This window comes from Serpula lacrymans (genome assembly GCF_000218685.1).
Source record: "Serpula lacrymans var. lacrymans S7.9 unplaced genomic scaffold SERLAscaffold_1, whole genome shotgun sequence".
NCBI lineage: Eukaryota > Fungi > Basidiomycota > Agaricomycetes > Boletales > Serpulaceae > Serpula > Serpula lacrymans.
Window position 1 is genome coordinate 3,044,838 of NW_006763290.1, and position 15,722 is coordinate 3,060,559.

General features: G+C 45.2%; 1 protein-coding gene across 1 annotated transcript; it reads left to right on the forward strand.

Annotated features, from left to right (window-relative positions):
- Positions 1–13,384: 13,384 nt before the first annotated feature.
- Positions 13,385–15,357, forward strand: SERLADRAFT_454932 (uncharacterized protein; the record flags this gene model as incomplete). The annotated part of the gene is made up of 8 exons (XM_007312463.1): positions 13,385–13,693; positions 13,744–13,790; positions 13,846–14,061; positions 14,118–14,193; positions 14,248–14,432; positions 14,488–14,753; positions 14,798–15,296; positions 15,318–15,357. The coding sequence occupies 7 exons, from the start codon at positions 13,483–13,485 to the stop codon at positions 14,928–14,930; spliced, it is 1,134 nt and encodes a 377-aa protein (XP_007312525.1).
- Between the last annotated feature and the right edge of the window lie 365 nt (positions 15,358–15,722).

Sequence of the window (15,722 nt, forward strand, 5' to 3'; positions counted from 1 at the left end):
ACTCTGTTGCACAACATGTGTGCACAGATTCTGACATTGACTATGCAGCTTGCTGAGCTTCAGACAAACCCCCCTGAAGCAGTTGAGCAAAAATTCAACAAAAAAGTCAAGATCGTTGCTGACCCTGGCGCTTTCAAAGGACACCAGGCTTGATTTGTGGAATGGTGGATCAAGGCGAACTGGGATGCATTTGCCGATGATTTTGAGATAGCAACAGCTGTGCTATCAAGACTAAAAAAACCTGTGGCGGGTCTATACACCCAAGTTAGACTCCAGGAGTGCTACACTGCCAATCACTGGCCTACATGGGATGATCTCTGTAACAACCAAGAGTTAGTTACTCTGGCGCACACAGGAACACACTATAAAGGTAGTGGAAGATGGGGAGTGGGTACCCCTTGGGCTGCAGTGAGTTAGTTGGTATACAACAGGAGGACTCGCTGAGGAGTCTCCTGGATCTATTGGGGTATATATACTACTACAGGTTTGTTTGTACATGTGTACTATACAGTTGATGAAGGCAGTGGCTGATGATGTCATAGGGTCTAGCCCGTATGGCCAGCTCTACTGCGTGAGAGAGTTAAGTCTAAAAGTAAAAGAAAGGCAACGCGGCGCGAGAAAGGGAAATGCCGCGTGGCACTTAAAGTATAAAGTTAAAGCGGAGAATAAAAAGGAAAGGAGATGTCCGGAAATTGTGTTATCGTAACACTACCCCCCTTCTAAGGCTCGACTTCCAGGCGAGACCAAATTCCGGAGGTAGTGGTAAAATTTTCGGGCATAGGTTGAAAGAGGGAATTAAAAAGGTTTGAATCCATGCCTCTAAGCTTCCTGGGAGCTGAGGGATTCCTAGAATAAAATTTGCGAACAGCGTCGCGGGAGTTTTCCAGATGGGATTCTGGTTCCCACGTTCTGTCCTCGTCTCCATAGCCCTTCCATAGGACCAGGAACTCTAATTTTCCACGCTTCAAGCGTGCATCTACCACTCGTTCGACTTCGAACTCTTCTCCACCTTCCTGGGTGACTACTACCGGACCGGGCCGGTCTACGCGCTGTCCCGGCAGCGGTCCTTTGTAGGGTTTTACACGGCTAATGTTAACCGTGGGTACCACCCTCATTTGTTTTGGGAGTTCCAGCTCCACCGCATTAGGTTTGACTTCCTTAATCCGGTAAGGGCCAATCCACTTTTCGGTCAGTTTTCTAGACTGCCGGTCTTTTAATTTCAAGTGGTCGGTGTCTAACCAGACCAGGTCGCCGACCTTGTAATCAGGGGCCTTAGAGCGTCTACGCTCTGCCCTGTCTTTCATCTGCTCCGCAGTTTTAAATAGCGCTTTGCGCGTTTCGTCCAAGACAGACTTCATGTCTTTTGCCATGTTCCCAGCAGCCTCGTTTTTGCTTTTGCCAGGTTCTACACCCATTCTGGGGAGGTACGATCTAGTAACCTCGAATGGTGCCTTTCCTGTAGCCGACGACTGTTTAATATTATAAGAGAACTGGGCTATCTTTAGCCACTTGGCCCAATCTGTCTGTCTGTCGTTAATAAATATCCGGAGATACTGTTTCAACTCCTGGTTGAGTCTCTCCGTTTGTCCATCGGTTTGCGGATGGAACACCGTGGATAATTTAGGTTTGATGCCCAGCATCTGGCATAATTCTTTCGTAAATTCGCTAGCAAATTGCGGTCCTCTATCGGAGATTACCGTTTCTGGTAACCCATGGATTGACCATACTAAATCCTTAAATAGGTCTGCTGTACCGGCGGCGGCGATGGTTTTGTTGGTGGGTATGAATACCACTTCTTTGGAGAAGCGGTCTACTACCACCATTACTGAATCGTACCCGTTTGACTCGGGCAGATCCGTCGTGAAGTCTACCGATATATCCTGCCAGGGGCCAGCTGGTATCGGGTTTGGCATGAGTTTACCGGCCGGCGGTTGATGGGAGTTCTTGGCCATGGCGCATCTCAGACAGGATTTTACGTATTCCTGTACGTTTTTGACCATGCCCGGCCACATGTAGTTTCTGGAGATCAACTCCATCGTTTGTTGCCATCCAGGGTGCCCAGCCACTGGAGTGTCATGATGTCTATCTATTGCCTTGATCCTTGCGGACTCAGGCACATAGATTTTGTTTTTGAAATGAAAGAGCCCGTCTTTCCATAAATAGTTTTCATTGCCGTCAAGGCGCGCCTTTTCCTCTGGGGAGATGTCTTTTCTAAAGACTTCTAGGAGGTCGGAATCTTGCCCGATTCTAACATTGGCGACCCTTGATTGATCTATCAGGGTGACACCTTTGTTGTCATCTTCAATGCCGTTGGCATGATCCTCTCTTCTAGATAAAGCATCCGCTTTCCCCATTGAGCTTCCTGGCTTATGAATTAATTTATAATTGAACCTTGACAAGTACACCGCGTAGCGGGCCTGTCTCCAGTTCAGGTCTCGGGCTGTCATGAAGTACTCCAGGTTCTTATGATCGGTCCAAATTTCGAATTGGTGCCTAGCACCTTCTAAGTAGTGCCGCCAGTGCTCTAAAGCTCTAATGATGGCCAGCATCTCCTTGTCGTATATTTGATAGTTGCGCTCTGTAGGCAACAAACTATGCGATAAATAGGCACAAGGCCTCCAAAGATCATCAGGGCATTTGATTGATAGAACAGCCGCAGTGGCGAAGTCAGAAGAGTCGGTTTCTAGCCGGAACTCTTTGTCTAATTCAGGGAATGCCAATATGGGCGCTGTTGTAAATGCCTGTTTAAGCTTATCAAAAGCTTCCTGTTCTTTGGCGCCCCAATGCCAAACAAGGTCCTTTTTGGTGAGATCGTTCAACGGTCTCGTGATTTTTGCGAAGTCTTCAATAAACCTTCGGTAGAAATTACCTAAGCCTAGGAAGGCCCTAACTCCTTTGACGCGAGTAGGTTCTGGCCATTCCAAAATAGCTTGAACTTTCTCAGGGTTCATCCTGATTCCGTTCTGGCCTATGATCATACCGAGGAAGTCTACTTCCTTCACTTTAAAATTACATTTTTCGGGTTTAACGAATAGGTCCCGTTCCTGTAAGCGTCGAAGGACTTCTTGCACGATCCTGTCATGCTCAGCCTCATCGTCCGACTTTGTAAATAATAATAAATCGTCAATGTAAATGACGACACAGTTTTCCATATCCGCAAAGATCTCGTTCATCATGCTCTGGAAGGTCGCCGGTGAATTGGTCAACCCAAAGAACATAACAAGGGGTTCAAAAGATCCTCGGTGGCACGTGAACGCGGCCTTCCAAGCATCTTCCTCTTTGATTCGTACATTGTTGTACCCCCATCTGAGATCCATCTTTGTCAGGATCTTGGCGCCAGCCAATTTGTCCACCAGCTGACTAATCAAAGGCAGCGGATACGCATTTTTAACTGTGTGCTCATTCACGTAACGATAGTCCATAATCATTCGCTTTTTACCATCCTTTTTAGGAATGAAGAACACCGGGGACGTCATAGGACTTTTGGAAGGTCTGATGTAACCCTTCCTAAGTTGTTCGTCTATGAAACTAGATACCTCGTCTCTTTCAGGAGCAGAGAGCAGTATCATGTGTCCCTTCCTTGGTTTGAAGGTGTCTTTCAAATCTATAGCATGGTCCCAAGGCTTAGCCTCTGGGAAGCGCTCTGATTTGTGTTTCGAAAAGACTTTCCAGAAGTCGTGGTACTCGGGAGGTACCAGCCTCTTAATCTCTTCCTCAGGTTTTACCTCATCATCATCGTCGTCGATCTTTTCTAAAGATCTGAGCTCGTAAATGTGACTAGCGTTTAACTTTTCGAGACGCTCATTGTGACGGACATGATTTGGTTTACCCAAGTTTACACATTCCTGGGGACAACGTGACAATGTGACAACCCCTGTCTGCCAGTTGATCTCAGGATTGTGTTTAAATAGCCAGGTCCAGCCTAAGATTAAATTAATCTTCCCTAGTTGGGTAGCCTCGGCAGTGACTCGTTCTCTGTGTCCTTGGTATTCGACCACAAAAGAACATTTGTGTGTAATACAGCCACCTGCGTTAAGCGTACCGTCAACGTTATAGACGGGAATAGATGTTTCTAATTTTACAAGGGGGAGTCCAATTTGCTCCGCCCAGACCTGATCTATGAAGATCCCGTTAGCGCCTGAATCAAGCAGTGCGCTTGTTGAGTGTACTTTGCCCCTGGCAAGATTTTCCACGCCAACGTCTAAACGGATCTCTTTTTGGAATAAATATGTGCGCATCAACACACGCCTTGGGATTTCGGGAAAGGGTGGCTCTGAAGAAGAAGAAGAAGAAGGAATCTTGAATGACACATGTTTTTCTATTTTTGTTTTACCAGAATCAAGCACCCTAGTGTTTGTCTCGCCGGGGCCACGCTCCAAGGGAGACGCTGGTGCAGCGGTAGTATCATAAATATTGCAGTTACATTTCTTCATACAAGTACATACTTCTGATAACAAATTTAAAAACTTATTTACAAATTGGGGAGCCATCCCCGTCATTCCGTTATTGCTCGTGCAACACCCCGGAGCAGGGGCCACTTTGTTGTGGTTTACTTCATTTTTACCAGGAGCTAAGGCACCCAAGTGACCTAAGCCCCGAATTCTTTTCCCTGAGCCTTCATTTTGTTGACCTGTTGGTCATAGAAGAAGGCCCGGATTTCGTCGTAAGAACGACCGGCCAAAGAGTTGAGCCGATCGTCCGGCTTTTCGATTTCTAGTTGGCGCGCCTGGCGCCCTTGATTATTTTTTTGTTGGGCAGCCTGCGCCCTGTTTCTACAGTCTCGGGACATGTGTCCCTCTTGGCCGCAGTTGTAACAGTTGCCCTTGAATCTGCGCATTTGTCCGCCTTGGACCGCGCCGATATCCATAGGAGCACCCTGTCCTGGCTGCAGCCCGAACGGCTTGAACCCGTGAGAGTGATTATGATGTTGGTTTGATGACCCAGGGCGCCTCTGGGGTGTGGTGGTTTGTTTGGTGGACCCGCCACCTTGGTGCATAGCGTAGAGCTCCATGGCCCTACCGACTCGTCGGACTTCCTTGGCTGCCAGAGCCAGGTCGTCACTTCTTGTATCCTGCAGGTAGATCTGTTCTGCAATGCGAGGGTTCACATTGCGTTCCAGCAGTTCTACTGCGTGTTCGTTACCTAACCCTCCTTGGATGGAGAGGGCCAGGAACCGGGTGACATAATCATCCGTCCTCATGTTTCCTTGTTTGAAGGAACGGATTTGCTGACGCGCCCAGTCTCGCTCAGCTTGCGGTTTGAAATATTTTTTGATCTCTTTCTTCAGATCGTCCCAGGTAGGCCACACACCCGCGGTGTAGCATTCCTGGAGTCTTACTTGGGCGTATCGACCCGCCACAGGTCCTTTTAGGCGAGATAGCACCGCAGTGGCTACCTCAAAATCGTCGGCGAAAGCGTCCCAGTTCGCCTTGACCCAAATCTGGAGCTTGATCCACCATTTGGCAAATCGCGCTCAGTCTCCTTCGAAGGCGCCAGGGTCAGCGACGACTTCGACTTTCTTGTTAAACTTTTTCTCTACCGAGGGGGTTGCTACAGGGGGGTTGGCCTGTATCTCGGCGAGCTGCGAGGTTAATTCCGCTATCTGCACACGCATTGCGTGCAGTAGCGCATTCATATCTTGCGACGACATGTCGACTTGTTCTCTTTGGGTAACGTAAAAATAGGTAACTGGGGGTCCCCGCTTGCTATCTGCGGATCAACCTCTTCCCAGCTGAGTATCGGATCTCAATCTCCGACTACCCACACTATAGTATTTGAAAAAGTATATAAAAATGTAAACGTAATAAACCCTGGTCCGAACGGTTGTCAGGGGGTGGTCCGCTTGTTAAGCTGTCAACCCTTCTCCAGACTGGCGGAGGCAAGTGCCCGGCCTGGTCAGAGGTATTCGAAAGTGAAAGTTTGTATTTTAAATCTAATCAACAGTGGTTCCACACCGACTGCTGAGCTAAGGTACTCCCCTTAACGCTGGGGGCCGCGTATCGAAGGTTTTGGGTTCTTCTCCCAAAGCACTACAAGGCCGTCGCTAGGAGCGCACCTATCTGCTATGTGGGATATTCCTAACCGCTAACCAATCTCCTTCACCCTGGAGTCCGGGTGCCCAAATGATGGGACTTCTGCACACACGTGCGAGAGAGTAGAAAGAGCGAGTCCTAATGTAACAACCAAGAGTTAGTTACTCTGGCGCACACAGGAACACACTATAAAGGTAGTGGAAGATGGGGAGTGGGTACCCCTTGGGCTGCAGTGAGTTAGTTGGTATACAACAGGAGGACTCGCTGAGGAGTCTCCTGGATCTATTGGGGTATATATACTACTACAGGATGTTTGTACATGTGTACTATACAGTTGATGAAGGCAGTGGCTGATGATGTCATAGGGTCTAGCCCGTATGGCCAGCTCCACTGCGTGAGAGAGTTAAGTCTAAAAGTAAAAGAAAGGCAACGCGGCGCGAGAAAGGGAAATGCCGCGTGGCACTTAAAGTATAAAGTTAAAGCGGAGAATAAAAAGGAAAGGAGATGTCCGGAAATTGTGTTATCGTAACAAGGGGTGAGATGGGGAATCGGCTTAGCTTGTGCACTAGACCCTTCCATGGACCTTGGTCCCTAGCTTGTTGGAAGTGGATGGAGGAGAAGTAGAGGATAAAAAGGAGCAGAGTAAAGATTCTTCGGAGAAGGATCAGAAAGGACTTAGAAAAGGACTGGTAAGAAAGCAAGGGAATCTAGTTGATATTCAAACTGCAGGAATGGAGTACAGGAGTTACAGCTTATATACTGTCGGGGGAGCAGGAGCTTGTAAGGAGTAACTTGTAATGTAGGTACGGAGTTCCATGTGGATAATTATCTAGCGAGAGGAGAATGTATGTGCAAGGAGTGTATTATAAGGTCTAACTACAGAGTCCACAAGGAATACTAGAACATGTGAGGAGAATGTATGGCGGACTAGAAGTCCGGTGCAGGATAGGAAAGCTCTGTGTAGAGCGGATTGGCCATATGTAGTCTGGGTGTTATTCAGCCGCAGCGTACTCACAAGATCCTTGCTAAACAATGCTTGATCTTGTACCAGTGTCAATTGACTGAAATCTCTGGTAAAAATTACATTAACCCCTCCAAAAGGTTTGTTTACACTTAGTGGATTCCATGCTTCAGCAGCGCTGATTCTATGGGAGATATCACTCAATAGATGAGCAGACACCATAGAGATCTTGTCTATGACAAGGTACTCAATATGTCGCCAAATGCCTTCTAAGTCTTCTTGTTTTGGTTTGTGAGCCGTCTTAGGCAGGAATGTCAGTGCATGGATAGTGTAGCCGTTGATCAAAACAGTGGCACAACCAGTTGGTACACTCATTATATCCTTGTCAAAAGGGTTTTTGCGCTTGAATAATTCCAAAATTGCGGAAATGAGGTGGCTCTTTCCAGATCCTCCTATACCGGCAACATGCAGAAGAAGTTGATTTGGGTTGTTGCGAAGGAAGTGTTCTCTGACAATGCGGAATGCTTGGTGCTGTTTGGTGTTGTTCATGATTCCTGTATCTGTTGCCACGTTTGTCAAGATATCTGCAGTCATAGTTTGTATGTGTGGTATTGATAGTTGTGAGCGAGGTGGGATGGAACGAGGCCCAGCAATATCAACAACTTGGGTGGTCGGTTCAGCATCACAGCATTGACATTTACTGGGATGAGTATAGTCATCTGCAGAAGATGTATCAGAGGTCGGTTGTTTCTGTCTTTTAATTTCTTTCCTCATTGTCGCTTGCATTGCCACTAATGATTTGTCGCTATCACTCATCATGGATGGATGAGGAAAGTTTGCGGTTTTGTTGGGCTCCCCAGAGGTGCCCAAAATTCTACACCGCTTCAAGGTGCACAATATCCCATTATTTTGGCTTTCCTCAGTGTATAAAGTGTCTTTGTTTGATTGGATCATAGTGTCATTTAAGTCCATTGCTTGCAGTGAAGGGTCATTTAACAATAACTGCCTGAGGCCCTCAATGTCATGTGAAGCCGTGTTATCCACTCCCAGAAAAATATCCAGTTGATTAGGGTCCGATCGACGCAAATGTGAGTACTGATCTCTTGCATCTGTACATTCATATTCAATGTTCATATTTGCTATGGTTGCTCTGTGGTGGGATGGGAAGTCGAACACTTTGAAAGCTTCTGTCCAAGTTGTCTCAGGAGACTTTAGATTGTTTGCATTTTTCCAGGGCTTGAAAAGTATTAACACATTGCATGCAACTACTCCTCCAGTTTGACAGTGTCATGATCTGGTCTAGGTAGCAGACATTCTAAGAGAACAGGTATGAAGGGTGTTTCCTTTTTTTGAACCATGTGTGTTTTATATTGGGGATGTGTTGCCAACAATCTTCCTCTGGAAGATGCAATTTTACCAGGTCGTTGTCTGTCCCTGTTCTCCAGCTGCCTATATTCATTGTGAGTGTCTAACTGTGCTATTCTCACAATTTCATATTTAATGAGGAACTTAAGGCTACATTCTATGTGGTCCCACAAGGCCATGCTATCAAAATCCTCTTTGGGGCTGCGATAACAATAATCAAGTAAGTCACTACTCACAGATATCTTCTTGTTCTCCACATACATGCTAACACTTTCTGTCTGATTGGCAGACATTAATTCTCCAACATGCTTGGCACTGCCTTCTCCTAGCTCAGAATGAATGTATTGGTCAAAATTGGACCATTGCACCATGCAAAATGTATGGCTCTTGCAGCAGTCACCTCCTCAAACAAGGTACAACATCACTTGTTGGTGTGACATTTCCTGATGAGCTATAATGGCATTCACACTTTTCGTAAATAAACTTTGACTTTTTACACTTTGGAGTGGACAGTCACTTCCCGCATATTTAATTTCATTTTGGTGTATTGCGTAGCGTAATGCTTCCAGCCCAACATGTACCGGTAATGTGCTCTTTGTGATATAATCAGTGACATAGTAAAACAGGGCTTTGGCAGCTTCTCCAGACCCAATGCATTTTATGTCCATGTGACATTTCAATAAAACAGCATCACATCATTGAAGTTGTTGACACAAAGGTGCAGTCTTCTTAACATTATCACGTAAGTCTTGGCATCAAGTTCTGTGAAGGAGCGGGTTGAATTGTTGATACACATTTGACAATGCTGATCATCTCTTGGTTCACCAGGCCGGAGGTTTTTCCAACAAGTGTCAGTATGTTCATGCCAGTTACAAGTCACTGTCAATTCACTAATGAACTGTTGGAAATCATGCATAAAGCTTTCATCATTGTCACACAACAAGGGCGGGTCGGCCAATCTAGCATCAATGTGATTGGAGGGACAGACAGGTTTTTGTATCAGACATTCTGCCGTTTCACTTTGTATGTCAGTGGTACCAGGTAGCTCGCTTTAAATAATTGACTCTAGCCAACAAAAAATGCGGGCATTGTAAACATTGTTGTCAAGCATGCAATCACGAAGACTCTGTGGATTCAGATTGCCCTGCAACCACACGAACATATGGAAATGCAAGGTGCCTCTGCCCTGCGCTTCTACCATGCCATAGTACACATCATAGCCAAACAGCCCTGGTTCTTTGCTACCATGTTTCAAAACAACTTGCAGGAATTGAGTCATGATTCAGTCAAAAAACTAAGCAGCTGCACCTGGATTCCTGGCCGCAAATACAGATCTCTGGTAGGTCATCATGTCCTTCCACTGCTCAGGGAGAATGTCACCCAGTAAATTTAGCAGAAAATGGTTTATGTCAGAAGGATTGATTGTCAGAAATAATGCAGGTGTGCCAAATTTCTTCATAAGAGCACAAATCTTGTTCCACTGCACTAGTTTATAACCACTACTGCCCTTGACCTCCTTAGCCAGAAACTTCAAGTGATTCAGCAATTGGAGGGCCTGTTTCTGTTGCGCATTTGAAGGGACAGCATGCGGGTCTGTCTCCCATATAGTATCAAGTCAGTGAAAGCAGGAGCTTGCTCAGCAATTTGAGTGCCAATTGAGATATTTTCAGCGGCCTGCACATGGAAAGTGATATGTTTCATGATGTCATGACATTGTGCAATGTTCCAACAAATGTACACAAAGTCAGGATCACATTGGAAAAGTGCACCATCCTGTAATAACAAATTGCAAACTTGCCACTCAAAAGAAATACGCTGATCAGGTCTTTGGTTTGACTCATGAAAGCCGCCTATACCCCATGGATCCAAGTGAGGGAAGAGGAAAGTCAGCATTGCAGGATAATAATCATCAAGCAAGTGCAAACCACTGTGTATTTCCACAAAATGTTTACCTAGACAAAATGAGCCAATGCAGTAGCTTTCATAAGGTGATAACTAAGAGGAGAGTGATCACCAGTGGTGTAACCAACCACTTTGAGGAGAAAATCTTGATCAGCATCTTTATTGGCTTGCAAAAGAATGGCATCATGATGATCCGTATAATCAGCAGAGCCGGATGCACTTTGTCCATTGCAATCATCAGACAGGAAATTCAAACAAACCATTGCTGGAATAGCCTCTGCGCTGTTGCTATCATAAAGATCCACCAGGTTTTCTTCCAACAAGGAGACCCCAGATTCTCAATACCATAGATTATGTTGGACCAAAAAATTTATCATAGTGGAGACATTGTGTTTGCTACATAAAATGGGACTGATCTTAGCAATGTTTTTGTGAGCAAGGACTGTATTCTTGCCCACAAACACAGTACAGACTGCTTTCTGAATATTATCAGTGGATGGAGGCAGCACACTGCGGAGGTGAACAGAGTCTTGAGGGATTACTGCCACATTACCTTGCACGTAGCATTGGAACGTTGCATAGTTGACAGAGGAAAGTTTATCAGAAAATAGGTAGGAGTGCACAGTAGCATACACATGAGAAACCATGCTCTTGTCAAACAATGTGGCACAGTCAGGTGCAGAAAGGCGTTGATGACCATAATACTGGAAATTAGCCAGTGCATCCAATGGTTGCTTTGACTTTGCAACAAACAACAACGACAAGATCCACAAAGGTTCAAATCTTCAAGTGTCCAGGGGTGAGTGAATGCCATTGACGTGCAAACTGGTGTTCCCATACAATGGAAGGTCACAGTCATCTGGTAAAAGATGCAAAGGCAGAACACTGTTGGTCAATAGAGAAAGGTTAACAGCAGACACATGTATAACATGGATGTTGAGTGGAGTACACCTATGCGCACAAACAGCACAAGTTTTGGGGATCACACCTTTGAGCGCAAAGTAACTTTGCCAATCATGAATTATCTGACACTTATGCTGAGTAGAAGCAAAAAAAGGAAATTTGCCCTCATGAGCATCACACTGACATGTATAGATATTGCGTTGTAGGCATGCAAACAATATTGACTTGCATCATTAGACAATATGTGAGGGGCACGTAGAATGGGAATATATATATGTGCACGTGCACACAATAAGACCTGGAATGTAAACACTAGGATACCAGAGCAAAAAGTAGAACAAACATGATCTTGAAGATAGCCAAGAAGCATAGGTTTTGTAGACCTACAAAAAATGGGGATTGAGTGTGCCATGGCCAGAGACTTAAGTGACAAATTATGACATTTGTTTATAGTATGAGAAAACATGCATTGGCCAGGGCTTGAACCTGGGACTCCAGCTTTCATGGTCTGGTGCTTTACCAACTAAGCTACCAAGGCGTACTTGGAAAGCATACTGATTGGTTGCATGCCCAGAAGGTCCAGAATCACTGTACACGAGTGCGGATCCCATTGTGTTGTGATATTAAGTTGGGAACAGGACAGGAATGGGAACTCACTGACTCAATAACCTAATGAGCACAAAGGCACATGAAAAAAGCGACCAACAGGATACAAAGATACGGGAGGAAACTCATACCCTTCAAACAAGGAATGGAATATCAACCACTCCTGCAAGTGTGCAGTGGAAATCTCTCCCTCCACAGCCACGTCTTGTTCGTGCTCAACAATTGAATAGATCATTAGATCACGACCACACAATCAGCTATATGGAGATATTGGGGTATTGTGCGGTGAACAGGATAACACAGAAGTGTATGTGACAGACAATGCGCACAGGAGGAAAGTGTCGGAAGAAAATTGAAAGAAAAGAAACAAACAAATGTAAACCGGATCACCGGCCCTGCATGAGTTGCAATGAGGAATTCAAGTATGCAAACCTGGTCTTGTTCGGGGCCAGGAATAAACCTAATCATGTGAGGTCCAGATGTTTCTCTATGGAACCCATATCAGATGAGAAAGTGAGGCCGTGTGGCTCGTTCCAGCTGGTTGCCAGAACTCAAATTGGCGGTGTACCAATGGGTGGCGCTGCGGCACAGCGGCATGAAATTTGAGAAAATGGCATTTTTCTCTAAAACACCCGCAAACAGAGTTCCTGTATGGACTCGTAATATGAAGAATAATAATTTAGTTTATTTTTGAGACCAACATAGTTATTCTATTTACAAGCCAACTAAAATACTAAAATAATCAATCAGGTTGATGGAACTCAAGAGACTCTAGGAAACAATTATGTCCTTCTTGGGTATTTAGTTGAAATGTGCAGGAAACCTACAGGTTTTGTGCAGGCACAATCTGCTTGGAACATCTGCGGAAAAGTGCCGCACCAAAACTGCTATTAGAGCTCTGAGCATTTTTTTTGCTCCGCTAACGTCGGACTTGACTGCAGATGAATGTGCCGGAAATGACCAGGTTTTTGCGACATTTTCATGATTCATACATAATCTTGGCTTTTTTGCTGTGTTATTCCTGGTACCATAGGTTACCAGGTCTCAGAACCAGCTATCGACACTACTTTTGGCCCCAGTAATTCATACCAACCATCCGCACTTGGCACATGAGCACCATCTCTTTTCATCAAACTGCCACAGACATAGTACCACAGACACAGATCTTTTTGTGCAGGAACAGTATGCGCCCCTCAACACCCATACTTCCCTTGCTTCCAATTAACACCAATGAACTTGAATGAAAATGAGTTGTCTTGAAAATACATAACCAATGCAATCAAACCATCCATCTTTCAGTGCCCCTTTGACAATTTGAGTGTCATGTTGCATTTTGAAGAAGAGTGTTGGCGAGGTCCTGTAGAAATCCTTGGTCGGTTTTTTGATTGAACCAATGACAATAACCATGCCTACTTTGAGTTGTATGGTGTGCATTACTTCATTACTTCAAAACTTGTAATTTAAATATCATCATTATTCCAAATGTCTCGCACCTCAAGCCTTTGTACCACATTCTTACCATATGATATAAACAAATGATGGTATAACTTTCGCCACGGGGCCAGGAGTGCCCGGAGGGTGATGTTATTATAAGCTTTCCGTGGGAATTACAGTTGGGCGTATCCAAGTTTACTAACTTGCAGTACTAACACCATTCCCTCCTCATATACCATATTTATAATAGCATATCCCGCCCACCCATCTCTCTGATACATGGGTATTCAAGACCGCACGGACGAGTTTCACACCTGTGTCGAATCTATACGTCACAGATCTGCCTTTCCCCCACGCGGAGCAGAAGTGAAGCAGAGGCTGCTGCAAACGTATGAAAAGAGTCGAGCAAAGAGTGATTTTTCGCGTATGGCGGCGGCTATTGGGAAGGATATCAGTAGTACGACGATTAAGCTTGGGAAGTTGGCGCAATGTGAGTGATTAAAAGCTGATGTTACAGTGTTGAGACTTACACGCCTACAGTGGCCAAGCGTAAAACTTTATTTGACGACCGGCCAGTGGAGATTAGCGTATGTTTCAGCTACTTTTTAATAGATAGGACTACATATTCACGTTGTCTTGCAGGAACTAACGTTCATCATCAAGCAAGATATTGCTGGTATCAACAAACAAATTGCAGTACTACAGGCATATATCAAGCAGAAGAACACACCGGGGTCGCAGAAGTCGTCAGAAGGGAAGCAGCTAGATGAACATACTCACAATGTGGTCATGATGCTCCAAAACAAGCTCGCTGACACCAGTATGAGCTTTAAAGACGTTCTTGAGTTACGAACACAAGTAAGCACTGTATGGACATTATCATGGAAGTGTCGCCAATTGAACACTATACACAGAACATGAAAGAAGCCAGGGACCGTACAGAAAAATTCATGCATACTACCTCTTCTGCTACCAACCATGCCCCGCCAAGTCAGTAGTTGTTATTCGCATCGTCCGTCCAGCCCCTGATTGTCACATCACAAGGCTCCCTGCTTTTTAATAACCAAGACCCAATGGGCGATGGTAGTCTAGGTCGTACGAATTCAAAGGGCAAAGGGCGAGCTCCGCGAAATGACGATGTCCTCGCACTCAACCATCTGTCCGCGGAAGAAGGATTTCACACCCAGACCAGAGGAGCATTTATGCAAATGCAACTCGCTGAGCAACAAGTGAACATTTTTTTTTCATTATTTTTCTCACCCTTTTGTCTGATCGTGGAATTAGGATAACTATATTCAATCGCGTTCTACGGCCATCGAATCTATTGAGTCTACCATCGCCGAGCTCGGTCAAATATTTACTCAACTGGCAAATATGGTCGCGGAGCAGCGAGAAACAGTTCAGCGAATCGATGCAGATACTATAGACATTGCATCAAATGTGAGTGGTGCACAGAGGGAACTGTTGAAGTATTACGCCGGCATATCAAGCAACCGTTGGCTGATGCTAAAGGTTTTTGGGGTGTTGATCGTGTTTGTCAGTCACCGTCTATGTTTCGTTGATACAATCTATTGATGACCTCGTTCACACACAGTTCCTTATCTTTGTCCTTGTCTCTTAGTTCGGACGCCGGGCGCCTCGCCTTCAGAATATATTATTTATTTACTTGGACTCTCACGACGTCTATCACGGCTTTTGAAAGGGTTATCATAGACAATGACTTATAAATAAAATACTGTAAAGATCCTAAGCACTATCACCCAACTGGTATAGCATTAACACCGGTTGCCCAGTCTTTGACTCTTGGTCTCTTACATTCAGTATCCCTCTTACCGTCACGATGTTGTGCCGTCTCCATACTGTCTTCAACTGTCCATGTTCTCTTCTTAGTTGCAGCCTGGTCGATACCCGAGGTCGTCGAGTACCGTTTAGGACCGTCCGGTCGTGCAGCCGCTCTACCATCGTTGGATACTATCTGCCTTCCCAATCGCTTGCGCTGCAGCCATACAAAATACCTCGTTACTGTACGTTCTTCGCGCGCAGTCAGATTAATCACTCACACGCTGCATTTCCAACTCCTTATTACGCTCCTTGACCTTGGTCAACCGAGTGGCACTTCTCCCTCCACCTCCCACCGTAAGCTCTACATTGATTTGTCGGCCATCGAGCTGAGAATGATGCAATTTGAGACCTTGTTGAAGTGCATTGTGATGACCGAATTCTAGAAATGCGCAGCCTTTGGATTTGGATATCATACTTGAAAATGGTTTGTTGTAAGACAGTTTGGGTGTCAGGAGACGGATGGTGGGCGGTGGATCTTGATAACAACAATGAGCCCAGACCAAGATCAGAAAAAACAGCGAACAGACCACAGGCAGCAAAATGCCCTTGTATAGCTTCCATTGTAGTGGTATATTTAAGATTTCCTTTTAGTCAATGAGCATACACACCACCACGACTTTGGGGAAGAGGAAAAGCTCACCAAGAAATAAAATAAACCGTTGCTTCCCTTGGTTCTT